The following is a 26,892-nucleotide window of genomic DNA, read 5'->3' as shown; positions in this document are numbered from 1 at the left end:
TATTGCAGGAGTTCAGAAGAATGGCTCTGCCAGGCTACATGCTTAACGCAGAGGGCAACGACTACCACTACGTCTCCATCAGCCGCCTGCACTCCAGGAGGGCAGCTCCAGACCCTTCAGGGTCACCCTGCTTGCAGCAGCCAGCTGAAGGGCAGCCCAGGACAGCCCTGGGCCAGGCAGGCCAGGAGGGGAGCAGTGAAACGGAGGCAGAGGGCTCTGAGCTGTTACACCACACAGGCTGTGTCCTCCCAGAAGAAGCCCGGGGTCTCTGGGAGTGGCCAGAGAGTGAGACACGCACTGTGCCAGACACAGGAAACCCTGCAGGTGGAGGCAGCCACACACAGAGTGAGGTGAGAAGCCCTGGGTGGTCTGTAGGTGGGAAGCTGTGGGACACTGGTAACAGAAGGTAGAAGAATGCAGGAGGGTGATGGGACTTTTTTTAGCACCTGTTTTTCTGGTCATTTTATGCAGGTTCCAGGAGACATGCTGAGACTTGAACAAAGCAGAGCACCAGGCCATGACTCCCTGGAAGAGGCAGCTCCAGAGACAACCATACAGTCATTGCCATCCTCATCCTCTGAAAAGGGAAACAGTGAGAAATCACCGTTGGTGACACCATCTGCAGCAAGCCTGACTGACTCTGTGACACAGGGCAGGGAAGGTAGGAGCTGCAAACATGGGCAGGATGTACCTCAGCCTTAGAAACTTTAAAGAGAATAGCCCAGTTCTGGCTGTGGCATGCATAATGTGACTGCTACTCCTGTTCCAGTCCCTAAATACCGGAATTGGTACCCAGGACCGTTGGTCTCTTCCTTGCCAGGATGCTGGCAATTCAGTGCTTAACAGCACCGGGGGTGCAGCTGTGCTGCTGCACTGATATCCCTAGTGACATGCAGTCCCTGGTGACTTCAGTGATGGCTGTGAGAGCCCCACTCCCCAGCACTGCCTCCCCATGGCAGGCACTGCCTGATTGTCCTGTGGTGTGATGTTTCTCCAGCACATGGGACGTGTGAAGGGGCTTAGTAAAGACTTCCACGATCAAACCCCTGTTCCCCTTGCAGGCTCCAGCAAGCAGCGTCCCAGCCGCGTGCAGAGCCTCGTGTCGAGCCAGGGCAGCATGGACTCTGACCATCTGGGTGAGTCTGCTGGGCCGGGGGGGACCAACAGTGTGCAGCCAGACACTGGTAGTGACACAGGAGTGCAGTGGTGCAGTGGGACTGCGTGCCTGGGCTGGGGTGAGCCCCGAGGGCAGGGCTTGTGAGTGGATGTGGTGCCCAAGGAGGAGGCTGGCTTGCCAGGCCTGGGACTGAAGTGAGGATACCTTGCAGGTTACGACGGGGGAAGCAGTGACTCAGAGTATGAGGAAGCGTTGATGAGCGACCAGGAGCCCAGGTGTCCCCTTATGCCGGATTTCTGGCTCATCATAAAAATCCATCAGGACCGAGTGGAGGTGTATTACCACACACGGTAAGGAGGGTCCCCTGTCTGACACTGCCTCTCTGTACTGTGACCTTGTGGCCACTCACTCATCTCTGGACAGGATCTCCTCCCTGCCCAGTGTGAGTGGGAAAATGCAGGACTAGACTCTGTAAGGGGAAAACTGCTACTCTTTCCCACTGTGTTCCTGCTCCCACCACACAAGGGCAGGCACTGTCCAGGTGCCCTGCTGACCCCATTCTCCCTTTCTTCATAAAGCAGCCTGAGTGTGGAGAAGGCAGCATCAGCAGAGTCAGAAGAGGAGCAGCCAGGGGAGTGCCAGAGTCTCAACCAAGTGGTGGTAAAGAAGATCAGTGAAATCTGCAGGGTTGTCAATCAGGTAACAAATCTGCAGGGGGCACAAACAGAGCTGCCAGTCATGAGATGGCTTAAATTAGGAGGGACCTCTGCAAGTTGTCTGGTCTGGGCTCAACTCGAAGGAGGTCCTGGGGAGCCAGTTCAACTGGTGAAGCCCCAGGTTGGGAGTCAAAGGAAAAGGGATTCAGTCTGGCCCTAAGCCCTTCTTGCTGTCTTCTGCGGCTGTGCAAGCAACAGAACCAATCTTTCCTCATCCTTTACAGCGCTTGCTGCTGCAGGACCTGCATGACAGCCACATATGCAACTCATTACTGGTGGCAGAAAGTGAGGAGGACATCTGGAAGAGTGAAACGCCCTATACTTCATACAGGCAGCGCGTCATGCCCACAGATGGTATGAATATTCCCTTGGCCATGTCTCAGTGGCAGTGCTACTGCCTGCCCATGGGTGCCTAAGAAGATGTCAGCTTCCATGCTATGGCCCCAGCTATGTCCTGTGTTCTTTATAGATTACTCTGTGGAGGAGAGCTACCAGCCCCGGGACTATCTGGCTGCCACCATGCAGTTCATGCCAGGGCACTTTGCTTGTGACGTGGTGTGGAGCACACTCATCCACGTGCATTCACGCCTCAAGATGGGCCCCAACATGGGGGTCTCGCGAGGTACGTACAGCCCAGGTTCCCTCTCGTTTTGCATGTCAAGAGTCTGGCTTCTGGCTGGATTGGCACAGCAGAGAAGGGTATGTGGGATAGCTAACGTCCCACGTTGCCCACAGCTATCCAGGCACTTCGCTCGGTGCTCAACGCCTTCTCTGTGGTGAACAGGAAGAATATGTTTGTCTACCAGGAACGGGCCACTAAATCTGTTTTCTACCTCCGGTAAGAAGCCAGCATGACTTGTTGGCCTGACCCTGTCCTGCTGTGTGTGTTACACCAGACTGAGAGCTCTTTGGGGCAGAAAGTGTCTGCCCAGCCTCAGGGACCATGTTGTGACCCAAGCAGCAAATATCTCATTTCTGATGAGTCAGTCACATCAAGCCAGGCCCTTCTTGCTCTACCTGTGCTACGTCATGACACTGAAGGGAAAAAGATGGTTTTTTTGAAGGAGCCAGAGAGCAGTTTTACCACTCCATATCCTAAGGACTAGTCCCCAGAAAGTGCACAGGGGAGAGCAAGGAAGATGCAGATCTTCTGTGGATGTATGATGCTGTTGTCTTTGGGAATGGAGGCTGACATGCCCTTCTCCTGTATTCAGGCTGACTGAAACCACCAACAGTGGGAAGGTGTGGGAAGCAGAGAGCAGCCTTAGTCCAGCATCTCGCTCGCTGGCACTGACACGCAGCCAGGAGCCCATTTACACTGAGGATCTAATGGTGAGTCTGCTGCTCTCTGGAAGTGCTTGGGGATGCTCATGGTCGTGGGAGGGAACTCAGTAGCTCCAGGAACCCAGATTATATGTAGGATAAAACTTATATTGGAGATTTGTGGAGTGGGGCAGCAGTGGGTGGCTTCTGCCTGACCTTGCTGACAGCCTGGGACAGCGATGGATCTAGAATTCATATGGAAACTTGGTTTTGCTTCTCCAGGGTTCTCGTTCCTCTCTGGACACAGCCTCGTGCCGTAGCGTGGACTCTGCCCGCCCTGTGGGACAGATAGACAGGCACATCCAGCTGATGGTCCATGGTGTTGCCCCAGCAGGTATGTGTAACAGAACCTGGCAGCAGACTGGCTGTGCTGATGTAAAGCAGAGGAATAGAGCTCTGCTTCCTGTCCTCTTTGCTCGAAGAACAGAGGAAGTATCTCTCTCCTGAAAAAGGTGCTCTTCTTTAGCCCAGACCTGCTCTCTGTTCTGTGTGGGTGAAAATGTAAGGAAAAGATCCACAGCCCACAATGAAACCTCCTGCAGACTAGGTGGCTTATGCCAACTTTCCCTATGCAGGAGTGCATTTGTCTTTGCCTACTGCACCAGCAGTCTTTTATGATCATGAACCAATAGAAAAAGATGTCTGAAGAAATTGATGGTGGGGAAAGTCATGTTCCCTGTGGGAAGTGAGTGTGAGGGTGGTACATCCTGAATAGGGAGGGAGGGATGGCTCTGGCCACTCTTACTGGATGAGGTGAAAAAGCTGCTTGTACCTCTGCTTACTTGTCAGGGCCCGAGATCACAGATGAGCTGGTGAAGGTGCTGCGCAGGCGCCTGGATGAGGCCACCCTGGATATCATCACTGTGATGCTGGTGCGGAACTGCAAGCTGACCCCAGCAGATGTGGAGGTACCTCACTGCTTATCTGCTCTGGTCATCCCAGAGACCAGAACACTCTCCTACATTTTGACCTGTCTCAGCCTCTCCTGCCCCAAGGAAGACAGGACAATTTGCTGCATCCTGTTCCCTGCTGCAGTCCTTGGTCAGGCTGGTGTTCACTGAGATATATACTGTGTGGGTGCCAGTGTAGGTGGGAGATCCCCTTTGCTGGGTTTGCAGCATGGCAGGGCTTCCCTGTGAGTACCTCTGGAATGTCTGCCCACATCTTGGTGCTGTCCTGTGCAGGGCCAGGAGTTGGACTTCGATGATCCTTGTGGGTCCCTTCCAACCCAGGATGTTCTGTCTCAGGGCACTGTGTATGGGTTCTGCCCACCACACTCGCCCTTTGCAGAGCCAGTCGGCATAATTTGTGTCAGTATTAGAGCCCCAGGGCATCCTGCTAGTCCCAGCTGAGTTTTAAAACCTTCTGTGTGCAGTTTATCCAGCCCCCCGGGACACCACCCACAGAGGTCCTGCAGTTCACGCTGCCGCCTTCGGCCCTGCCTTGGCTGCACGCCGTGGCCTATTACCTGCGCCAGAACCTGCTCATCTTCCTGCACACCCCCAAGTACACAGACAGCAACGTGGAGCACCACTTCAAGGTGAGGAGGGCTGGGAGTTGGGACAGCAGTCTGCCCAGCCTCTACCTTTTGCCAGAGGCATTTGTTTTGGCAGTCCAGACACCGTGTTCCCAGCTCTGCCATGTAGGGTTAGGGAGAACCTGGCACTAAATCTTGAAGCCTGGGAGAATTTTACAGGACTGAGCACATCCTGATTAGCCTGGACAGGCCTTGCTTTCGTACAAGCGATCACTTCCTGTGCAAAAAGCAGCAACCACAAAGGTCATGCCCACAGTCATCTCCCAGGAGCGTGGGAGAAGATCGCCTTTTAAAGCTGAACTTGGCTCCTTGCATGGTTCCCTCAGATCTAAGGACTGAAACATCAGGAATCATAAAAATTTGGGAGCAGGTACCTACTCCTCAGCGTGGCCATAGCAAAGATAGAGGGTGAGGCCAGATGTATAGTGCCACATAACTCTGCAGAGAGCTGTAAGGGGTTCCTTCACCCCAACAGTGGCAAAGGCTGTGTTGGCAAGTGTTTCGAGTAGGTCTGGATTTGCTTGCTGCAGGTCTTGGGGATGAGTTGTGCACGTACATGGGCCTCTGCTTCCAGTTAAGGCAAGTTCCCTAATCTCTGTCAGTATTCCTCCTTGTTCTCCTTAGCATTACTTCAACCACAATGGGAGCATCCCTGACCAGGATCTCTATCTGTACAACAAGCCGGGTGGCCAAGGCACTGGTGGAAAAGGTATCGTGCTCAACTCTTCTGAAACAGGGTGTGGGGCTGTGCCCTGGGGAGCTGCTTCCCATGCTGGAGAGTTGTGAGTGACTGAGGAGGGCCAGTGCTGTGGTTGTGTGTTCCTCTGATGGCTGGAAGGTGGGTGAGGTGTGTGCCTGAGGGACTGCACACCTCTGTGTGGGTGGTGGAACAAACTAAGGCCTCCTGCAGAGCAACTTGCTAAACTTGACCTGCTGCTGCAGGAAGCAGCTCTAGGTTGCAGTAGCTGTGGGGCAAGACACAATGACACCTCCATGTGGAGCACAGAGAATCCATGGGGCTGGAGGGGACAGGGAGCAGGGACAGTCGTTGCAGGAGCCTTGCTGCAGAGGGAAAGCAGGCAGCGTGTAACTGAACATGGGCTGTGTGATGATGTTCTTGCTCTTTTCTCTGGAATGCTGGAAGAGGGATTGGATAGGACCCATCCTGCAGCAGGCTGTCATGTCACTTTTTGCCCAGGCCATGTGTCTGTCACCTGGCCATTGTGTGTCTTGTGCCCTTTGTGCACTGTTTGAATGTTCTTCTGTTGTGTAGGTACCATGTCGGACCTTGTGCAGCACCTTTTTCCACTCTCCCACTTCCAAGGTAGCACCTGTGGCTCCAAGTTTTACTCTGGGTCCCTTTCCCATGCAGCTCCCTGGCCCTTCTGGTCCCTGCTGTTCTTGTTTTCCTTGTGTTGTGGCTTCAGCTCTGACTCCTCCGTGTGTCTGTGTGTGTGTCCATTTAGCTGAGCCTCCTATTTCTTGCTGGCTGGATAAATGAGCAAACAGAACCTGCTGCCCTGAGGTGGCAGCTCTGCCATTCCCAGCTGCTGGGAGTCTGTGTGCTGCCCTGTTAGCTTGCAAGCAGTGACCTCCAAAGTACTGCATCATTTTTCCCACAGGTCCAAAGAGGCATCTCTTCCCTGAGGAAGACAAATCATAGTGTTTCAGCTGCCGTGGCACCTGAGTGCTGGCTTAGTCAGTCAAGGGGCTTTGAAAGGGAGTAGGAACACCCAGGGTTACAGTGTGAGGTTTGGACCTCACAGCTGCTTCCATGCTGCTGCTTCCCTGGTGCCCTTGCCATTGAGCTGGGCCATGGGCAGTCAGCTCTTGTTTGTGCTCTTTCTCCTGTGTGGCCCAGGGCTCACGACATGTGGGCTGTGAAGCAGGAACCACAGTGCTGGTCTGCATCTCTGAACTGTCCTGGTGTCTGTGTGTAGGGCTCAGCATAGAGAGGCGCCAGGCAGGGTCTGAATTTTTCTCTGCAGTGACTCCAGGCTAATACCAGACATCAGCCTGCCTTGTCCCCAGTCCTGCTGTTGGAGTGCATGGGGAAGCACCTGATCTTGTTCAGGTGTACAGCGAGGAGGGGCCTGTGAGTGTTTTCTGCGACAAGGTGTCATGTCTGCAGGGACTCAAGGTTCTTCACAACCTGGAAAGGGCTGCTGAAGAGTATCTGGGCTCTGTACTCTGCCCCTTAAGAGGACAGGGATGGTGAGCCCCATCCTGGATCAATCTGCATAAAGGTCCTCCTGGTGCAAATGGAGATACTTTCCTCTTGCATATGGGACTGGACAACCCAGGAATCTCCTGCAGGACAAGGCAAAATCTGCTGTGATTCTACAGGAGTGAGATTCTCGGAATGATGGGGACACCCTGTGCCAAATGCTGTGCTTCTTACCCTGGCTCCCCACAGGCACAGCCACCCTCTGCTTCCCTGGCTGCTTCCCCTCCTGTGGGCCCTGCCTGCCATGTGACACTGTGAAACTTAAGGGGACATGACGATCCCAGCTGTGGGGTGGCAAGGCTGTAGCCAGGCATTGTAGAGGTGTACTTGGTGCTGGGCTGATGGAGGCTATCTTGGGCCTTGCCCTGCAGGAATCGCGTGCATCGCACTGACATTTGTGGATGAGCATGGCAGCCCCACTTTGCTGCCCCACGGGGAGAGGCCTGACCCTCTGAAGCTGCTTTCCTCCTCACCCATCGTGGGCCTGCTGCAGGACATGGACTTTGAGAGCCTCACTGCAGTCAGCAGACACCAGCCGGGGGCTGACACCCTGCCTTCAGGTAGGCAGTGAAACAGGCCACCCATCACCTGCTGCCTCCACATCCCCTGGGGCACCTAGGAGGGCTGGTGAAGGCAGGGTTGCAGAGCCATGCAGGACTTACCCTTTCCCCGCAGAACCCTGCGTGCTGGTGCGCCTGGATATCTGGGAGAAGGGCAACATCAGCCTGCTGCAGCTGTCGGAGAAGCTGCGTGGGGCCCTGCGTCACGCGCTCTGCGACGCCGTCATGGAGTTCCTTGTGCTGCCAGCCCCGCTCTGCGTGGAAGCCGCCTGCCCCCTGAGTCCTGCAGACCTGGAGGACCTGAGTTCTGCAGGTGAGAGCCCAGCCAGGATGGCCCTCTTGAGCCTCCAGCCAGCCTTGCTCCTCCTGCCTGGCCTGCAGAAGCTTGTCTGTGCTGGGGGGAATCAGGTGGGCAGGCCGGGAGGAAGGAAGCTGCTCTCCCCTCTGCAAACTGTGCTGTGTGATGTCTTGGGGAAGAACCATCACAAACATTAGTGTTGCAAGAGGTATAATCTGCTCCCCAAGACTGAATCCACTTTTCTGGATGTTACTGAGGGCTCTCTCCCTTCTCTCCAGCCAGGCTCTGGCCAGACACAGTGGGGTACACGGGGACACCAGCAGCTTTGCAGTGGGAGGCTCTGTGGAGTCTGATTTGCTTTGTCTCCACAGGAGGCCTAAGGAGGACCATGTCAGAGACCAAGGGCCTGGCCCTGGCCAGTGGTGGGGCTGGCAGGAGCTGTCCTCCACCCTTGCACTTCACTTCTACACCTTCACCCAGCTCTGGAGAGCCAGTGACACCCACGAGCAAGCTGGGACGCCGCAGCTTCTGGGACATGCTGGTAATGTTGTTGAGGGACCAGTGAGGAGCAGGGCCTGTAAGTCTTCAAGGTGCGTCAGGCCAGGAGGAATGGAGATGAGTGATCTGGCTGGGGGTGGGAAGCCAGGTGGGCAGTGGGGACGTTGAGGTCAGGGCACTGGCTAGGCTGTGTATGTGCACAGGACTGACTTACCCCTTTCGCCCCTAGAGCAAGGCAGAGTCCTCGGAGCTGGGCAGCCCCAAGACTACTGATGACATTGTGCTGGAGAGGCCAGAAGAGGCTCGTACGAGGCGGCGGCACAAGACTGAGAATGTCAAGCAGCACCTGAGCCAGGATCGGGCCACAGCCACAGCTGAACTGGAACAGGCACAGAGGCAAGCACAGCCTGCAGGCTGGGCAGCCAGGATGTTGTTCCCCCATCTCCTGTACATCACTCCACAGCCAGACATCCTGCTGGCTCTATGTGTCTCAGCCCTATGGACCATACTCCTTTTCCCTGTAGTTTCTCCCTCACACAGACACTTTAGGAGAGCTGCTTTCCACACACAAAGCTTCAGCCCTTTTTGCTGGAGTGCTTCTGGGAGCACAGCTGGTTCTCACTGCCAGAGATCCCTTCTCTGCACTGTGGGGTCCTGTGCAAACCCTGATACCCATATGCCTACTGACCAGGAGTGACCCAGCTCAAGGATTGTATCAATCCAAAAAGGAGGCTCCTGGGGCTCTGTTTTGGAGCTGGGAGGGGGCTGTTGCACTTTGTGCTTTCACTGCTGTTGACTGATCTGGTATAACTGTGCTTGCCTTCCCTCTTCCCAGGCGCCGAACCTGCCAGCTGGAAGAAGGGGATGTAGGTACCATGCACCCGCTCTTCAATCAAACCTGCCAGCAGTGGATGGCATTCATGAACCACCTGGGTACGTGTCTCAGGCCCCAGCTCCTCTAGGTGGGCTGGGAATGGGCCTTTCTGCCCAGAGCTCTCAGGATAAGTCCTCATATGGCACCATCCATCTTCATCCCTTGCTGATACCTACCTGGTTACACACCCTGTCTGTCCCCAAGCCTCACCAGAGTCCCATGGGTCTCAAGGCCAGCATCAGCGTTAGAAAGCTGTGACAGGAGTCCTGGCATGTGTCAGTGAATCTAAACAAACCTGCTAAAGCCTGTGGCTATGTCTGCCATGCTCCCTGTCCAGGGCCTCCTGGACTTGGCTGCAGCAGCTTTTGGACTCCAACAGCCAGCTGTGGTAGTGATTTAGCTCCCAGATGAGCCTCTGCAACATGCTCTGGAACTGTGAGATTCCATGGCAGACCTTTACTCTTGCAGGGAGGGAGAAAGAGGAGGGATGCCCTTCATATGGAGGGATTTGGGTTTGTGTGGCTGCCCTGGTTGCTGCTTTCTTGATTACCTTTCACTTCGGTGTTTCTACATCCTCTCACACTCCTGCTGGTAGAACCCTCCTCGTCCTCTGATGAGGAGTAAGCTAGGGAACAAGGAATAAGTGTGGGAATAAAGCACTGTGCTCAGAGCATACAGGGAGTTTGGTCAAGGGCCTACTTATGGGCCGGAGCCTGAAAACAGCGGTTATTTCAGCCTTCTTCTTCTCCATGTAAGGTTCCTGTTCTCCAGCTTTCCCTGCCTCAGGACCTTAGCCTTCTCTGTTGCTCATGTGGGCAGGATGTGGCTCTGGGGCAGCTTGACACCCAGTCCTACAGTACTTCTTCCATGCAGGGTGCCCATCGGTGCAGCAGTGCTCACTGGAGATGGTTTCCCGTTTCCTCCTGTCCTCCATCCTAGTGGAAGTGGTGAACCTGGTCACTGCCCTGGCGAGCGACACCACTGTCAAGGTGTTTGAGCAGATCTGGTGAGTTACGCGATGCACCGGCGGCTGTTTGGCACTAGCAGATGTTGATCAGCTGTGCCTCTACTGCCATCACTCTACATGTCAGCCACCTTTGGGGCTCTTCTTTACAGCTACCATCGAGGCACTGCCTTTCTGCCCTATAAGCCTGGCCAGAGTGCCACCCCTCGCCCTGGCACCATCAGACACTTCATCCTGCTGGGACGCAACTTCCAGCAGTGGCGTTGCAGCACAGAACAGGGTGAGTGCCTGGCCACGGTCCCCAGGACTGCATGCTGGGGGCTCTTGGAGTGGGACATGTATGAACAGGGTTCCCCTCTTTGCTGGAACAGACTCTTTGTGCCCAGAGGTGGGCAGTGGATTGTCTGGTTTAGCCTCCTGAGACTTTATTCTTAAATTTGCTTGTAACAGCTTATTTCAAGATGAATTGAGAATTACTGTGGCAAAAGATCCTGTCATGCCACTTGAATGGCACGTGGAATGTAAGGGCCAGATGAACTGGTACTGAGGGTCATAACTGTGGCTTCTTGCAGCTCACAAAGGGCTCCAGCGCTTTGAGGCCATGGAATTCAGCTCAGCAGAGAGGGGCTCTGATCCCAGCCTTGTTGGTCGAGACCTGGTGCCCCGGCAAAGGTTCCTCTTCATGGAGATCATTGACAAAAAGGTAGCAATGGTGCCTTTGTGATGTTGCTCCTGAAAGGCTGTTCCCAACTGGCCCAGGGAAGGAAGAGTGCCTCTGCAGGCAGCCAGCCTTCCCTAGGCAGTAGTCCTCCAAAGGAGCTGTGCGGGATGTCTCTGTGCCACAAGCGGAGCTGCGGGTTTCCTGCAGCACTCTGGGAAGTGCCAGGGACAGCAGCCCTCACTGTCTCTGACTTCAGCTGCTGTGCTGTGGGCTGTACCTGCCCTTTCCCTGCTCACATCAGGCTGGACACTGGTGCTGCCAGTGCAAGTACCACCACCACTGCTGTGGCTGTCAACAGGGGGCTGTAATTGAGCTGTTGCCACTCTCCCTGCCCCAGCATTGTCATCTGAAGCTGGCTGCAACTGCAGCAAGTACCACCCAGAACACCTGGGGCAGCCTGTGCCACCATGCAGGCCCTCTCTGTGCATGTCCTTTAGCCTTCCTTCCCCTCCTTTCTCTCCAGATGACGCTCTACACCTATAACTGGTCCCCAGACCTGGGGGCCAACCTGAACTGCTCCCTGACTCGCCTGCTGCAGTGGCAGAATGCCCGGTCCCACATCGTGCACTGTCTGCTCAGCCAGAAGCTGGGACTCTTCCACCACCACTGCTTCATGGACACACCATGGCATGAGGAGAGCAAGCAGGTAGGGCACCACTCCGGGCAGGATAGTCCTTTCTTCTTCAGGAGAGGCCTTGGCAGTTTGTTGGGCTGAGGGAGGTTGCAGACACCTGTGTGCTTTTGTGTGCTCGTTGGCAGGGCATCCCCAGGCACTCATATGTCTCACTGTGACCATGTCCAGCTGGGCTGTTGCTGTCTACTCTTGGAGACAGAGGTGGAAAGGGAAGCCAGGTCCTGCTGCTGGCAGCACTTACTTGTGACTGAATTATTTAGGGCGAAGGAGGCTGGGGAATGGGCTTCCCAGTGCACCATGCTGGGCTTAGGCCTGCTCTTCTTGGGACTGGTAGTGGAGAAGGCTAACAGAGATGTCTGCAGATAGCCAAAATTGGGTTTACTCTGTTCTTGTGGTTTCTTGCTCTAAGGCTGGCAGTAAGGAGGCTTTCATGGCTGTGTCTGCTTGCTTAGGAGCCAAATCCTTTCCTGAACTCCACTTTGGAGGTGGATGCACTGATCCGGAGCCCGTGTCCTCCACCTAGCAAGGAGCAAGGCCGGCTGAGCAGCTCTGCCCGCAGCCTGCCATCTCTGCATTTCCATCCTGATGTGGTGCCCTTTGACGAAGCTCTGCGGGACGTTACCACCATCAAACGCATACCCCACGGGCCTGATGTGGGACCTTTTGATCCAGTGGCTCAGCATGGGGCCCAGTTCCTGGAAATCAAGAGCATGGAGAGGAAAGGTAAAGCCTACCTAATCATCTCGCTTCTGGAAAAGGGGCTCAGAAGGAGCAGAAGTTTTGACAGGGAACAGTTCTCTGTGGGAATGGGTTATGGCCGGTTTAGGGTGGGAGTGAAGGAGAGTGGCAATACTTGTGGCTGTGGCTTGATGCTCTTGTGACTGCTTTCTTTCCTCCAGAACTGGAGAAACAGATGAAGATTGAGAATCTCTTTGTCACCTGGCAGCAGAGGTCGGCACAGTCCAACATGCCTATCAGTGTGAGTGCAACCTGAGCAGGGGGTAGCTGGGCCTTCCTACAGCACACTGGGAGCACCAGCTTCCCTATGGCAAAGGGGAGCACTGGAACTCTGAGCAGGGTGTTATGTTGGGGATGATGGTTAGCAGTGGAGCAGTGCTCTCTCTCCTTGAACTTTTGGGGTTGTTGGGGCCTGACACACCACACTTGGGCATGGTACCTCACTGCCCAGCAGTGGAAAGGCTGTAAAGCAGGGAGTTCCCCCATTGGATCTCCATTTGGGCAGCAGTGCAGTGTCGTGGACAGCTTGTTCCCAGCCTTGATGAGGGGTGTGTGCTGTAACCATGCTCCTGTTGTACCATGCAGCTGGCAGACCTGGAGACCCTGAAGCAGTCCTCACGCCTGGTTCACTACTGTGCCACCCCTTTGCTCTTTGACCCAGCCTTCCGGCAGCAAATCCAGACAGACCAGCTGGGCAAGGTGGAGGGGAAGGTGAGTGTCAGCAAGCACCAGTGGGCTTGGGCGTTGTGCACTGGGACAAGGGATGGCTTTGCAACCTTTTCCCAAGACAGGGCTGCTCTGACCTCACTCCTGCATTACAGGATGAATTTGTGCTCTATCAGATGGAGGCTGAGAAGATCCTTGGATCCTCAAAGCCTTTCTCCTGCAACCACACCATCCCCAGGGAACCCTGATTTTCTTTTCTACCCAGGGAGTTCAGGGCTGAGTCTAGTGAAGCCATTGGGCAGCACTGTCTGTTGGGGAAGCAAAACTTCTCTCATGCATTCAACAGCCATGCCTGGTAAACCTTTCCTGGACCCAGCAAATCGCTGGAACAGTTGAAAGCAAACCAGCTGAATCCTGAGCAGGTTGCAACCTGACAGACTCAAACCGGTGCAGATCCCACACCGGCTGTTCACAGACTATGTGTGTGTCAGAAGGGAAGAACATGCTGTTGTAATTTATCAAAATGTCAAAAGGATTCTGACAGGGTCTTTAAGCAGAGGTTGCTACAGAAATTGAGCACTCATGAGTGAAAGGGAAAGTATCATCGCAGAATGAAAACTTTGCTTTGTTTTTGGAACAGAACGAAATGAAAATTGGTTATTGAATTTGAAGAGCCTGGCAGCAGGGGTTTCAAGGTGGTGTATTGGGTTCTGTGCCTCCAGATCATTTCTTGGTACATATGAGATGCCCAGTTTTGCAGTGCAGTAGGGCTGTTCAAATTGGTCAGAACAGACAAAGACTGCAAGGAGCTCAAGAGGTACCTGAGTAGCCTGTGAAATGAAAGCTATTGTGGGAGCTGGGACCTGGTTCCCAGTAAAACAGAGCACACTGTGGCGAGAAATTTGAACCCTCCTGTATTGTACACTCACTGCAGAGCCTGTACAGAGCAGACATCTCTGTATTGAAGCTATATTGTATCTTCTGACTTTGAAGTGGGTTTCTTCAATTTGTGAACAGTTGGATACAGCAGACACACTGGTTAGAGTACATCAGAAAGGGGTGTTAGTATAATGGGTAATATTCTAATAAGTTTCTAAAATACCTGTGTAGTAATGTCTTCATCTGGACAGTGTGAGACCAAGCATCTTGTGGCAAAGGCACTGAACTGGAGAGACTTGGAGAAGGTCAGAGAGTACCTGGAGAGATGCCAGGTAAAGGGACAGCTCTTGTGGTAGGTGGAATAGATAGGCAGAAAGGCAGATAGAAACACATAACAAAGGCTTGAAGTAGAGAGATGAAGAAAAGAAACCTTAGTCTCTCACAGCACAATGAAGAGGAGTATTTAAGACATCCAGAGGAGAATTCAATATGTTTACAAGGAAACACTATTCCTTTTTGGTGCTACTGAACTCCTAGTAAATCTTGAGAAGTCAGCAGGATTCATAAGGGGATTGGACTCATACCATGGCAATAGGGGCTGAAGCTCTGTTGAGCTTTGCATGAAGCAGCTGTGAGCCACTAACACTTTGTGAAAGCTGTTCTCTGGGGACAGATGTGAATTTTCCCCTTCTGCCAGGTCACCTTTTCCTGCAGGCTCTTGCAGTGCTATTATGTCAGTCCATGGCTGGGGAGATCTTGGATCTTGCATTTTGGCACGTGCAGTGGCAGTGTTTGGGGAAACAGCTGTTAGTGCTCTCTGGCAGAGACAGATCTGCCCTCTGCTCAACCAGGGCACCTGGTGTCATCTTTTGGGGCCAGTCACAGCAGGTCTCCTTAGGAACTTATTTTCCCTTCCAGAAGCGCCACCGCTCCAATGACTCCACAGCTTCGGGGAGAGACCGGAGCCACAGCTGTGACTCGGCGGAGTCGCTGCCCTGCAAGGTGAAGGAGGAGCCTTGGCTGCAGGAGATGTGCAATGCCTTCTTGCAGCAATACATCCAGTACCTGCAGAGCATGGGCTTCATTCTGGTCCAGGTGCGGCCGCCCTCACCTACCACTCGCAGGTCAGTGACATGCTGGGAACTCTGCTGTTGGAGAAGAGCCAACACACTGAGCTGTGCCCTGGTGTGACACAACAGGAGATCTTGGCTCCCTGCTCAAGGCTGTCTCTGCTCTCATTTCCAGTAGCACGAGCCGGATCCGAGCTCTGGCAGCAATGGGTGTGGAGGGGAGAGGGTCCTTTTCCTACACAAAGCCAAAAACCGAGGGGAGCCCAAAGGTGAGTGTATGTTTGTTACAAGGGTTGGAACTAGGATGGAAGTCAGGCTGTGGAGTGGAGTGGTTCTCCTGGTTGACTTCTGAATCAGTTTCATGCAGAAAGGACATGAGAGGGCAGAGAAAGCACTAAAGCCAAAAAAAAGTCTGTCTAGGCCAGCATCACCTTTAGGATATTGGGTCAGATGAGACCTCCTTGCCCTCCTGTGTGTCCTTCTGAGGTCTGAGAGAGCCTTCCTGAGTCTTGGTGGAACTAGGGCAAATCTCTCACCTCTCAAGTTGAGTGGGCTCGAAAGAGGAACAGGGTGACCTGGGGTCAGGACAGCTGCCTTTGGGTGCGATTCTGAAGGTTTACCTGTCAGAGAATCCTCAGCATCTATGGTTAAGGGCAACTTTGAGACAGAAGGATCTTTAGTTAAAGTGAGATGAACACTGAAGTGGAAGAGGTTAGAGAAGAAAAGCCTGGAATGGCTCTACTGTGACTCATGTCTAAAGAAGTGGCAATTTGGGAGGAACAGGTCAGAGCTCTACCAATTCTCAGCTAACCTGGAAAGTGATTGACTTTGCTGTCTTAATCAATACAACACCTACACACCAATCAAATAAAAGTGTTTGGAGCCAGTTTCAAAACTAAAAGGAGTGTTTCTTTGAGCAGCAGATAATGGTCATCATCAAAAGGTTTTGTGAGCACCAAGAGCTTACATGAGTTCGGTGAACATGAGCTTACAAGACAAGATAGGCAAGTACCTGGAAGAGGAATCCACTGGAGTCTCTAGGAAGGCAGAAACCACCTGTGCCTCATTTGATCACCCAGGATGATGGGAGCACATAGCATTTACTCATCTTTTTTGATATTTTATTGGCACCTGCCTTTGGCTGATGTTGGTGCGGGACTGTGGATAACACCTTGCAGTTAAAATGAGAAGAGAGCAGTCTGCTGGAGCAACTTAAGACTGAATGAACTTGCTGGCAGCTAAACTCTGTGAGTCTAGACTGGATGTCTGTGATAGCTGCTGTGTCAGGCAGATGGGATGGTCTGGGGAGACCTCAGCAGGGAGTGAGGTTCTGTGGACAGCATCATTCCTTGGCTAACAGTGTCCTCAAACTGTAGAGACTATAGAGACACCCTGTCCTGAGCAAGCAGGAGGTGATGGGGGCAATATGCTTGGTGTGCTCTCTCAAAGGCTGTTTTATTAGGTTTGTTAGGGTTCTTTTCACTGTCAGCTCTGGCATGTTTGCTCTCCTCTCTCCAGTGAGATTGCTCAGTTGGTGAGGCTCCTCTATTTCCACCTCTGCCACAGAGCCTTGTGGCAGCCTCGCACCCTGGTATGCCAGAGAACCTCTTCAGTTTTGTCCTTCTCTTCACAGAGCACAAGCCCTGCTGTTGCCACCTACCATCTACAGAGAGCTCTTCCAGGTGGGATTGTGCTCATGGAGTTGGCCTTCCAGGTAAGAAAGAAAAAGAAACAAAGTATGATCTCTGGGGGTTCAGGGACAGTCTTCAGAGGTGACAAAGGGAGTGACAAGGAATGCAGCAGGGACACACGATTCTTCGTTTCTTGTCCTGCTTCTTCCGTGGTCCTGCAGGACTGTAGATCAGCTGAGGATGATTCTGCAGGGCTCAGAGCAGTAAAAGTTGCCTGGAGGAGGGGTAATGAAGGGCTCAGCACTAGTTAGGGTGCTCTGTGCTCAGCCACATGTTGGCTGGTCTGGCTTGGTTCAGACAGGAGGGGAGACAGAACATGGGGCAAAACTGTCTGGGACCCAGCCCAGAGGGTGAAGCGTGGGGACTGTGCTCCTTCCCTGGAGAATCCCAAGGTCTGTTCTGTGCTCACGTGCTCTCTCCTGCAGGGCTGTTACTTCTGTGTGAAGCAGTACGCGCTGGAGTGCTCACGGATCCCCATGGGCCAGTCTGTGAACTCTCAGGTAATGGCTCTGCCAGCACAGCTGGTGCTCCTCAGAGCCAGGAAATACTTTGGGGGAGGCAGTAATCTCTGGAATAGAGTGGGCATTTGAGGTGTAGAAGGTTCTGGAGAGTTCTGCTCCCTCTTTATGGAAAAGCAGAACTGGACAGAGCCTCATGCTCTCCATGGCTTGCTGCTTGAGCAGATCTGGAGTGCTGTGAAAGGGGGTGGGAGGTTTGACAGGAGAATGACTCTTGTCCTAGGTTGGGGAACAAGATGGAGCAGACTGGGGAGGAATAGGAGCCATTCTGGCAAAGATGACTGCTCCAGGGAAAGTCAGTGCATGGAAAACCAGAAGCTCTCTGCTTCCCTTGGAACAAGAAAGAAGTGAAATGGGAACAGGGATCTGTGAACATAACTGGCTGCCCTTTGCCAGAGGAAGGAGATCATGAGCCCTGTTTCTTTGTACCTCTGTGCCTTGCTCTACAACACTGTGGGGCTGCCTGCCCCCTTCTCTTTTGGTGTGTCAGGGTGTCTCCTGCCTGTCCCTGGGGCACTGGGTGGCTGCCTGAGGCTGGCCAGCCCCAGCCTGTCTGAGATAGCAGGCATGCATGACCATAGTGTCCTTTCCAAGGTGGCTTTGTAGCAAGGCTGCATCTTATCTATGCCAAGAATGTCTCTTCTAAGCTTAAGCCTGCCAGGACCTTGTATGAGGGTTTGTTGAGCATTTCCTGGAAAGCTCTCACATGCACAGGGCAGTGTTACCAGGCTGCATCTGGTATTGCAGGGAACATCCAGGCTCTCTCTGGCCGATTTTGCGAAAGATTTTGCCTGGTCTTGCTGTGGGATGGTCCTAGGAGCAGTGGGCAGGAGGGGTGGGACTTGCTGCAGGAGTCTAGCCAGTCTTCCCATGTGCTGGGACCAGCCCACAGTTCCCCCAGGTGGGGCAGTTGAGTTCCTGCAGGTCTGCTATTTACACTGTGCACTCAGCTTCTGGGCTGCGTCCTGCTCTGAGCTGGGGCAGCTGCACTGGCTCTGCAATGCCTTGTGGTCAGCAGGGCTTCGCAGGAGGGTGTGAAGTGCCTGGTAACATTCCTGCCTTGACTCCCTGTTCCTCCACAGCTCTCAATGCTCTTCACAGAGGAGTGTGACAAGGTGCGGGACCTCATGCACGTGCATTCCTTCAGCTACGACTTCCACTTGCGTATAGTCCACCAGTATCTGCTGGGCTCCCACATGACCCTCCGCCAAGGCTACCATCTCACCAGCTTCCTGGAGGATTTCATTGCCCACCACCCCGATATCCCCAAATTTGGCCGTAACCACGTTTTCCAAGGTATGTAGTTCAACTTGTGATCGACCTGGGATTGACTGCCAGCCCATAACTTGGCAAAAGGTTTCCAAATAAAGCTGACCTTTGGAGTATTCAGGGAGATGACAGGGTAGGGGTGGCATGAGGGGCCAAGCTCCAGGGGAAGTCCTTGCTGCCTTGTTGTGGGAGGTGGGTTGTTCTGTCCCATGGGGTAGTTTGTAGGACACTGCTCTGCCCAGGTAAGAGGCACAGAGCGTGTCCTGTGAGAACAGTGTGTTTCTCCCCTGGCCCAGGCACGTTGGCCCTGCCCACCAACATGATCACTGCACACCAGCTGTACAACTACATTGCTGACCATGCCAACACCTACCACATGAAACCCCTGCGCATGGCCCGGCCGGCCACGGGCAGCGACAGCAAGAAGGGAACACCAGGCACAGAACAGAACGAGTATGCACTGGTCTCTATTTGGAACAGGTGAGTGAGTCTGCTGCAGGTTCCTGGAGCTGCTGGAGATTGGTGGCAACCTGCCAGTCCTGGGGACACTGCCCCAGGGTGCATTTAATATTTCCCATAGCACTTCTGAGGAGTCCTGCTGTGTGGAATTCCCCATGCCCAGTAGTTCTGTTGTGACCAAGAGCTCTGGGGTAACAAAGTGAGGTTCCCTTCATCCTGATGTGCTTTTGCTCCCAGCTCGGGCTCCTACAAGGACTCTGAAGGTCTGCGTCATCATGATGACTTTGATGTGTCCCTCCTGGTGTGTCACAGTGCAGCACCATTTGAGGAGCAGAGTGAGGCAGAGAGACGCATGCTCCGGTGAGCACTGGGGGCCCAGGACACTAAAGCTTCCTGGTTGGGGAGGAGGGCTCTGGGAGGGACTGGTTCTGTCTGGGACAATACCAGCAGGGTTGTTGGTGTTGGGGGAGGATCGCTGTGGGGACCTGGGCGGCGTGGTGTCTGTCTTTGTCTGGGCAGAGAAGCACCCTTTCTGTCAGGGACAGAGAGGCCTGTGGTTCCTTTGCAGTGCAGCTGAGAGGGAAGCAGCCCTTCCCCAGGTCACAAGTGTCTCCTTGCTCTCAGTTTGCGTTTCTACGTCATCATGACCAGCCAGCGGGAGCTCTTTCCCCGGCTCACGGCCGACATGCGACGCTTCAAGAAGCTGCCGCGCTTGCAGCGGGAAGTGCTGGAGCCTGTGGTGGGCCGGGCAGCCTGGGAGGCAGCGGAGCCGGAGACAAGCCTGGGGCAGCAGCCACCAGCAGAGCGGGAGCTGTGGCAGGACGTGGAGGACAGCAGCGAGTTCTACGCGGGGGGCACACAAGTCAAACTGGGGCCAGGGCTCTTCTACACCTCGCCGCTCTTCCCCTTGCTGGCCTCTGAGGTGGCCTCAGCCCAGAAGCAGCTCAGCAGCATGGTGCAGCTGGCCAAGTGTCACTGCCGCAGGGACAATCTCTGGAAGCGCCTCTTCCTTCTGGAGCCTCTGGCATCTGACAAGCTGAAGCTGGGCAAGCTCTCGCTGGTGGAGCTGGAGGAGCTGCTCGATGCCGTGCATGGGAAATCCATTGCGGATGTCGACCCCCAGCTGGTGAGCAGCAGGGATGGAGTCACAGTGCACAGCAGCTGCTGTTCCGCTCGGGACAAAGTGGGGTGACAGGTGAAGGACCTGCAGGACATGTCTCTTCCTGCTTGGTGGGAAGGTAGAGGCTCCTAGTTGGCAGGGGGAGGGGGAGACTGCATGGACCTGTCCATGGAGAGTGAATAGCTGTCAGTGAGCATGGCTCAGTTGGGTTTTGAGGGATGCATCTGATTCAGGGTGTGAAGGCTGCTGTAGCATTATGTCTGCTGCTGCCATGGCTTGAGGGAGGCTGAAATCAGCTCTTTTCCATGCTCGCAGGAATGCTTCCTCACCATGACAGTCTCCTGGTACCAGAGCCTCATCAAAGTGCTGTTGAGCCGCTTTCCCCAGAGCTGTCGGCACTTCCACAACGCTGAAACCGGCACCCAGTATCTGGTAGGACCCAGCCCGTCACCCACCTGCAGCCCCTCTCCCTGTGTCCTTGTCCTGGGGTCTCTGTCTCCTTTCTAACGTGTGCTCTGACTCTCCTGACAGGTCGTGCTCAACCAGAAGTTCACGGACTGCTTCGTCCTTGTTTTTCTCGATTCTCATTCAGGAAAGACGGTAAGTACATGGGAACAGAAGACCAGCTATGTTGGCTCAGGCCAAGAATCTGTCTAGACTGATCCAGCAGTGGCCAAGGGCAGGTGTGCATGAGAACAAGAGCAGGTCAAGAACCTTGTAACACCTCCCTTAAATACTTTCCCAACATCTGAAAATTCTGAAAATCTGTAGCTCAGGCCCATCCTGAGCTAGAAGTGTCCTTTTCATTTATTTAATAGCCCTCCACAGCTTTCCTTTGGTTAATTTCTTGCATCCATGATTTCCCCTGGCTTGCAGCTCCACAAGGCAGTTGTAATCTAGGTGAACTCTTTGGCTTGTTTTTGAAGCTCCTACTGTTCTTTCCATGTGATGCCCTTTTGTTCTTGTATTAGAACACGGGGAGCACTTGATCCTCTTTTCCTTCACAGGACTGCTTTTGGATCATTCTCTCAGCTGTCTCTATTCAGGCTTAAGAGTCCTTCTGTTTTCAGTCCAAGCCAGATCACACTGGGTCTAGCTGGGAGGGGTCACCAGTGCTGTGGGCTGTTCCTACCTGGGCAGAAGGGAAGGGGACCTGCACTGTGAGGGTCCCAGTAAACCTGCAAGGACCTTTGCCTTCACTGGACTTGAGGGCAAAAATACTTTTCTTTCAGCTGTGCTCCCAGGCAGGGTGCAGGATGGGTCACAGGAAAGGCAGCTCCGTGTGAGAGCAGGGCATCTACAGGAGGCTTCTGTCCACAGTGAGGCTTTTGCAGAGAATGCAGCATAACTGATCCCTTTGTAAATAAATCATGCTCCATCTCAAAAGCAGGTAGGGGAGACAGAAGAGGTGGTGCCTGCTGGAAGGCTGCTCAGTGCCTCCTGCCACCTAATGGTCATAGTGTCACCTTGTGATCATTGATATGATACACTCAGACCCTCCATCCCCTCTCCTAGTGACTCCCATCTTGTATGTATCCTTTGTGTTCCTCACACTGTATTTTGTGCTTGATCCCATTCCTGTGGCCTCTCAAAACTCTCTCAGGCTTTTTTTTTTTTTTTTCTTGCATTATCCCAATCCTCTTTTGTATTAGTGCCTCAAATTTTATCAGCACGTTCCTCATCTTTGTACCAGACTCATTAAAGTACGAGGCAACGTGAGTCCCAAAGCCTGTCCTGGAGGAACTCCATTTGTAACCTCTCCAGCCTGCTATTTCCCCTTTCAGCACTGCCATCCTCACCTTATAATTTCAGTTAATTCCTATCTTTTCAGCTTACCTAAATTTCCCATGTGGCACCACATCAAATCCTTCCTGAAGCTTAGATAAGATGTACCATGATTCCTTTGTCTAGAAATATTACCTTATCAAAGAGAAATTTAGCGTTAGCACATCACTTTGGTAACACTGAGCTGCATTTCCCTCACGGTTCTTTCTCTCCCAGCCTGCTCTGAAGCTTTGCACACTGTTGGAGCTGGGTTCACAAATCGCTTTCTTTTCCCTCTTAAATGATGGTGGTGCATTTTCTGTTCTGTAGTTACCCAGCTCTTCTCATGGCTTTACCAGTTTGTTAGGGACCCTGGCTACTAGATGTGCTGCATTTCAGCTCTGGAGAACATCCAGTCCCTGTGTCTTGCCTCCGTGATGCTGATCTGAGTGCACTGAGTCACTCACAGGCTTCTTCTGTTCAGGTCCTGCAACCTCTCCTTCTGAACCTTGTTCCCTGCTTCCCTCTGCCATTGCCCTGCCTTGTCAGTGCAGTCACTAATCAGAATGGAGCAGGCAGCACTTATTTTTAGGATTGCAGTTATTACGTTTAATCTCCTCCCCTTCCCCGTTAGTTGCACTCCTACTCCTACTCTTTGCCTTAGAAGAAGAAATTTCCCTCCAATTTCCCTGAAAGCCCCTTATTATGTGGAGTCAGTGGGTTCCCCTCCTCTCCTGAGGCTGCTGCTGGGGTTGGTATAACTGCAGATGCATGAGAGCAGGGACTGAGTGGGCAAGTGCTTGCACCTAATTTCCACCAAAAAAATTGGGAGGAGGCTCAAACATGCTCTGTCACAGGAGAAGGCATTAGTGCCACTGGCATTTTGGGACTTCTCCCAGTATTTGCCTAAAACTGCCCAAAAAAAAGTGCTCACACACCTGGACTAGAGACTGCACAGTGCTTGTTTGAATCCTGTCCCCTGACCCTTTCCTCCCTCTCGGCAGAGCCTCACCGTGGTTTTCCGGGAGCCGTTCCCAGTGCAACCCCAGAACAGTGAGAGTCCTCTGCCACAGCTTGTGTCAACATATCACCACCTGGAGTCAGTTATCAACACTGCCTGCTTCAACCTCTGGACGGGCCTGCTCTAGCACTGGCACCCATTTCCTTGGTGCAACACATGTGCCAGACCTCAGCACGGCTGTGCCACGGGTGGCGATGGGGAAGAGCAGGTCTGTGAGGGGACCTGTGCTTGGGCACTGCAGGCAGCGCTGCCAGTGGCACACGTGGCTACTGAACTGAGGAGCCTGGTGGGCTGGTGTGGCCCTCACGTGCTGTTTTTGGTGGGTTTGATACTGAACGACCTTGAAGCAAACCACAAGGGCAGGAGCTTGGCCGCTGTGGCTTGGCTGAAGCAGAGCGACTCTCAGGGACATGGCTTTGGCATCTGCAGGTGAGTTCTGCCTTCTGGGGAGGCACGGAGGAGCACACACAGCACTCTGGGCTTTGTGAGGAGACTCCTGGACTTCAGGGCTCCAGGCAGTGAGGCTGACTGCTTCTGGCCCTTTGTCTTCCTCGGGAGAGCACTGGATGGGACAGGAAAGGTGAACTGGACCATACAAAGGTTTTATGGAGGTGTACATTTAAGCCATTGGTGTATCTGTGAAATAAACTGAACCAGATCCCTGCTCAGTTGCTCTAGGCTAGGATGTGGAACGCCTCCCATAGGGGATGCAGAGCAGCCCTGGCTGGGTTTGCACCGGAGTTTCTTACTTGCTCCAGAGCAGGAGCAGCAGGGCAGTCAGCCCCCAGCCTGTTACCTGGGTTCAGGCAGCCTGGGAGGGTGCTGCTTGCTTCACTTCCTCCCCTGCTGCAGTCAGTGCTGGGCACTGGCAACAGCCTTGAGAACTGCAGTGCCTGGAAGCCCAGAGCATTATTCCCACAACTCCAGGCACCAGTTGGAGCTGGACTGAGAAAGCTCACACCCTTCCCAAGGACTGAATGCTCCCCTTAGTGGGGGAGACTGGAAACCTCTCCCTGGACACCCCTGCAGCCTGGAAGCAAAGGTTCTCTGTGTACCTGAAGTCACCTACAGCGGTGCCTGAGCCATCCCTAAATATGACATGCTACAGATGGCACTGGTGTAGATGGGGGTCCAACTGCTTGGGCTGACCCAGTACGGCCTGGGGAAGGGAAATATGACAAAGATGCTCCTAAAGCCACTCTAGGAATCATCCCACCTCAGTCCTAGAAAAGACACGTGTTCCTCTGTTAAGCCATTGCTTTGTCTTTTATTCCCATGGTTTTCTAGTTTTACTCAGCTGCCTTGCTGGTCCCACCATGCTGCAGCCCTCGGCTCTCCCAGTAGGAGCGCAGCCAGCCCAGACCTTCCAGGGTGTCTCCTGCAGTGACAGACAAGGTTTCCTGCTGCAGCTGGAGAAGCTGGAGCAGCTTCTATTCAGGACAGAGATCTCATTCCCAGGTAGGGACTCTGACACCCACTACCTGCCACCCCCCAGGACCTGCCTGTCTTTGTACAGTACCCAGCCAGCTGGTCCGTGCTTGGCCCTGACCTGGGGCTCAGACCTGCAGGCCCACTCACCTTTGGGAGCATACTCGCACCCCACATAGCCAGTGTAGCCAAGGGACTCCAGGAGCTCGAAAATGTAGGGGAAGTTCAACTCCCCAGGGCTGTCAGGCTCGTGCCGCCCTGGCACCTGTGCGATCTGGATATGACCTGGAGAGGGAATGGGAGAGGCCGTGCCCAAGGCAGCCCTGCCTGGAGCCTTCTTTGGGCATGAGACAAGGTGACCCAAGAGCCGCCCCATACCCCCAGCCAGCCACAGCAGAGCCTGGGGCAGGAGAGCTCCATCTCAAAGCCACTCCTGCCCCATGGCCACAGAGGAGCTGATCTGGGTGCAGGGCATTACCAATGAGTGGGAAGTATGTGTCTAGGTTGCGTGACAAATTGCCATCCATGATCTGGCAGTGAAAGAGGTCCTGGGAGGGAGAGAGGAAGATGGAGGATGCAGCTGTTCACCAGTGAGCTGTGCTACAGGCCCCGTCTCTCTCTCTCTCCATGTCCTCAGGAGAGGATAGCAAGCCCCTAGAACTCCTCTGTGGGCCTGTGCAAAATTCCCTGGTGGAGGGTGGACCATGGAGATCTTCAGTGCTGACTCACCAGCTGCAGCTTCAGGTTGGGCCGTCCCACCTTCTCCAGGATGGCAGCAGCTAAGGGTGCAAGAAATGAGAGACCATTGCCCCCAGGGTGGAAACTTCACAAAGCCCTGAGACTCCCCTTCATCAACCGAGCTCCCTCAGCATCTCTGGGCTGGTAAGGCAACCTCCTGCCTTTCAGACTTTGGGGATCCTTCTCTTCCTCTGAAGGAGTCTCTAGATGTCTGCCTTACCTTGGTGCGGGGTGTTCAGGTAGTAACGAGGGTCAGTGATGCGGTTGTTAATAGGCTCCACCAGTCCAATCATGTTTTCCTGTAACACAGTAATGTCACCCTATGGAGCACAACTTCCCTATGCCAGGCTGCTGGGCTGTTCCTGGGTACCCTGAGAGCTGCACCCACAGAGCAGGACACATTCCCCACTTACCTGGGCCAGGAGGTCAGCAGCATATCTGAGATTCTCAATGAAGGTGGTTTCCATCTCACCTGCCACTGCAGCCCGGTCTGCACCCAGGGGAACCCGCCCAGCCATCACATGGATCCTAGAGACACAGAGATCAGCCACTGGCAGCAATATATGCTGTTCTGCCTCAGTACACCGAGGGATGTACTTTGAACCTTTTGCCTGACAAATCTCAGACCTTGATTCTTCCCTCTTTCACCAGCTGCCTCCAGCTCTTTCACCCTGAGGTTGGTTGGTTTTGCTCCTAGTGCTGCCCCAAGGCCAGCACAAGGGGCAGCTGGCATGCTGCCTCTGCCAGGGGCAGGCTGCACACGTGGTCTCACTGCTTGCTGGCTGTGAGCAGGGAGGGGACAGCGGCCCACACTGGACTGCCCTGCCCTGAAGAGCTCAAGGGCCAGGCAAGAGCAAGGCTCTTCAGCCACTGCTGGGGGAAGGTGAAGAGTGGAAACAAAACCCTTTTCACTCTGCCTGTACAAGCAGGGGCCTGGGCAGCCTCTGGCCTGCCCGGTCCTTGCCATCCACAGGGCTTTGGACTGAGTTTCAACAGGAAAGAATGATGCAAAGTAAATGCGGTAAAAGGGCCCCGTTGGTTTTCTGAAGGGAAGTGTGCCAGGCTAATTGCATCTCTTACGGTGTCTCTGCTGCCTCCAGGCACCGTGGCCTCAATAAAGCAACTGTTGTGATGTCCTGGGGCAACGACTGGTGTAAGTGGGGAGGAAAAAGGGAGGATTATCCTGGGGACTGTTGTGCGGAGGTGGGGAAGGGAAGGGTCAGACGAGTGCCTGGCAGCTCCAGGAGAGGACACTGAGGCCGCGGCCCCGCACACAGGGGTCTGCACCGCGCCGGCTCCCGCCCGATGCAGCTAAGCAGGAGACGCTGCCCGGGCGAGGCTCCGTGACCCGGCGGCTGGAGGCGCCGCGGGGCAAAGGGCGAGCCCCGCTCGGGCGAAGAGCTGGAGCAGGAGGGCGGCACAGGAACCCCCCGGCGGCCGGAGCGGGGTCCCGGCCAGCACCTACCTGTGGCAGCCCACCGCCTTGGCGTACTGCACGGCCGCCGCCAGGCCCTCCCGGAACGCGGCCTCCCGCCCGGGCACGGCCGCCAGCCCCAGCTCGCCCGCCTCCGGGTCCCCTGGGAGAGAACGGCGGGGTCAGCGGAGGGTCTTCGCCGCCCCGCGCACCCGGGGAACGCGGCCGTACCGGGGGGCATGTTGAGGAGGGCGATCCGCACCCCCGCCCGCTCCGCCGCCGCCCGCAGCGCCTGGGCCGGGCAGCCCGCCGGCCACGCCGCCTCCACCGCCCTGAACCCGGCGGCCGCCGCCGCTTCCAGCCGCGCCGGCAGCGCCGGGAGCTCCGGGAACAGCCAGGAGAGGTTGGCGGAGAAGCGCAGCGCCATGGCGGGCCGGGGGCGGGCGGCGGGCGGCGGGCGGGCCGGGGCGGTGCTCCCGCCTCCCGCCCGGGCAGCCCCGGCCCGGCCGCGGCGCTGCGGGGAGCGGCCCCGTCAGCGGGGCAGGGCGGGGCTCAGCCGCTGCCCTGCAGCTCTCGGCCCCAGCGCCCTGCCCTCCGGCCCGTGCCCGCGGGTGAGCGGCCCCGCGCTGCCTGTGACACGCGTGGGGT

General features: G+C 54.7%; 2 protein-coding genes across 10 annotated transcripts in view; one reads left to right on the top strand and one right to left on the bottom strand.

The window, feature by feature from the left end:
* The window catches only part of SZT2 (SZT2 subunit of KICSTOR complex), a 52,921-nt gene extending 29,593 nt beyond the window's left edge, over positions 1 to 23,328 (top strand). For 2 of the 9 annotated variants that reach the window (XM_064665472.1, XM_064665479.1), the window contains 37 exons: positions 9 to 350; positions 472 to 661; positions 1,062 to 1,136; positions 1,329 to 1,467; positions 1,696 to 1,816; positions 2,058 to 2,187; positions 2,303 to 2,455; positions 2,569 to 2,671; positions 3,048 to 3,165; positions 3,379 to 3,490; positions 3,946 to 4,064; positions 4,532 to 4,696; positions 5,318 to 5,402; positions 5,967 to 6,017; positions 7,292 to 7,480; positions 7,596 to 7,793; positions 8,150 to 8,319; positions 8,506 to 8,672; positions 9,112 to 9,209; positions 10,024 to 10,156; positions 10,267 to 10,394; positions 10,687 to 10,817; positions 11,299 to 11,481; positions 11,922 to 12,192; positions 12,369 to 12,448; positions 12,793 to 12,918; positions 14,671 to 14,876; positions 14,998 to 15,091; positions 16,456 to 16,536; positions 16,939 to 17,013; positions 18,114 to 18,327; positions 18,597 to 18,780; positions 18,997 to 19,119; positions 19,384 to 19,885; positions 20,195 to 20,311; positions 20,411 to 20,479; positions 22,648 to 23,328. In XM_064665472.1, the coding sequence (XP_064521542.1) occupies positions 9 to 350; positions 472 to 661; positions 1,062 to 1,136; positions 1,329 to 1,467; positions 1,696 to 1,816; positions 2,058 to 2,187; positions 2,303 to 2,455; positions 2,569 to 2,671; positions 3,048 to 3,165; positions 3,379 to 3,490; positions 3,946 to 4,064; positions 4,532 to 4,696; positions 5,318 to 5,402; positions 5,967 to 6,017; positions 7,292 to 7,480; positions 7,596 to 7,793; positions 8,150 to 8,319; positions 8,506 to 8,672; positions 9,112 to 9,209; positions 10,024 to 10,156; positions 10,267 to 10,394; positions 10,687 to 10,817; positions 11,299 to 11,481; positions 11,922 to 12,192; positions 12,369 to 12,448; positions 12,793 to 12,918; positions 14,671 to 14,876; positions 14,998 to 15,091; positions 16,456 to 16,536; positions 16,939 to 17,013; positions 18,114 to 18,327; positions 18,597 to 18,780; positions 18,997 to 19,119; positions 19,384 to 19,885; positions 20,195 to 20,311; positions 20,411 to 20,479; positions 22,648 to 22,791 (5,586 nt within the window). In that variant the 3' untranslated portion in view covers positions 22,792 to 23,328. Of the gene's footprint in view, positions 1 to 8; positions 351 to 471; positions 662 to 1,061; positions 1,137 to 1,328; positions 1,468 to 1,695; positions 1,817 to 2,057; positions 2,188 to 2,302; positions 2,456 to 2,568; positions 2,672 to 3,047; positions 3,166 to 3,378; positions 3,491 to 3,945; positions 4,065 to 4,531; positions 4,697 to 5,317; positions 5,403 to 5,966; positions 6,018 to 7,291; positions 7,481 to 7,595; positions 7,794 to 8,149; positions 8,320 to 8,505; positions 8,673 to 9,111; positions 9,210 to 10,023; positions 10,157 to 10,266; positions 10,395 to 10,686; positions 10,818 to 11,298; positions 11,482 to 11,878; positions 12,193 to 12,368; positions 12,449 to 12,792; positions 12,919 to 14,670; positions 14,877 to 14,997; positions 15,092 to 16,455; positions 16,537 to 16,938; positions 17,014 to 18,113; positions 18,328 to 18,596; positions 18,781 to 18,996; positions 19,120 to 19,327; positions 19,886 to 20,194; positions 20,312 to 20,410; positions 20,480 to 22,647 lie in introns of those variants that run through there. The other 7 variants (XM_064665474.1, XM_064665473.1, XM_064665481.1 and 4 more) reach the window with 7 other exon arrangements.
* Positions 23,329 to 23,911: 583 nt separating this feature from the next.
* On the bottom strand, positions 23,912 to 26,686 carry HYI (hydroxypyruvate isomerase (putative)). The gene is made up of 8 exons (XM_064665496.1): positions 26,476 to 26,686; positions 26,296 to 26,407; positions 25,244 to 25,358; positions 25,051 to 25,129; positions 24,822 to 24,871; positions 24,571 to 24,640; positions 24,243 to 24,377; positions 23,912 to 24,042 (listed from the first exon to the last, which is right to left on the bottom strand). The coding sequence occupies exons 1-8, from the start codon at positions 26,669 to 26,671 to the stop codon at positions 23,954 to 23,956; spliced, it is 846 nt and encodes a 281-aa protein (XP_064521566.1). The 5' UTR covers positions 26,672 to 26,686; the 3' UTR covers positions 23,912 to 23,953.
* Between the last annotated feature and the right edge of the window lie 206 nt (positions 26,687 to 26,892).

The sequence above is a fragment of the Pseudopipra pipra genome, chromosome 9, assembly GCF_036250125.1.
Source record: "Pseudopipra pipra isolate bDixPip1 chromosome 9, bDixPip1.hap1, whole genome shotgun sequence".
Classification (NCBI taxonomy): Eukaryota; Metazoa; Chordata; class Aves; order Passeriformes; family Pipridae; genus Pseudopipra; species Pseudopipra pipra.
Note: the sequence above shows the minus strand (reverse complement) of the source record. Positions and strands in the feature narration are given on the sequence as shown.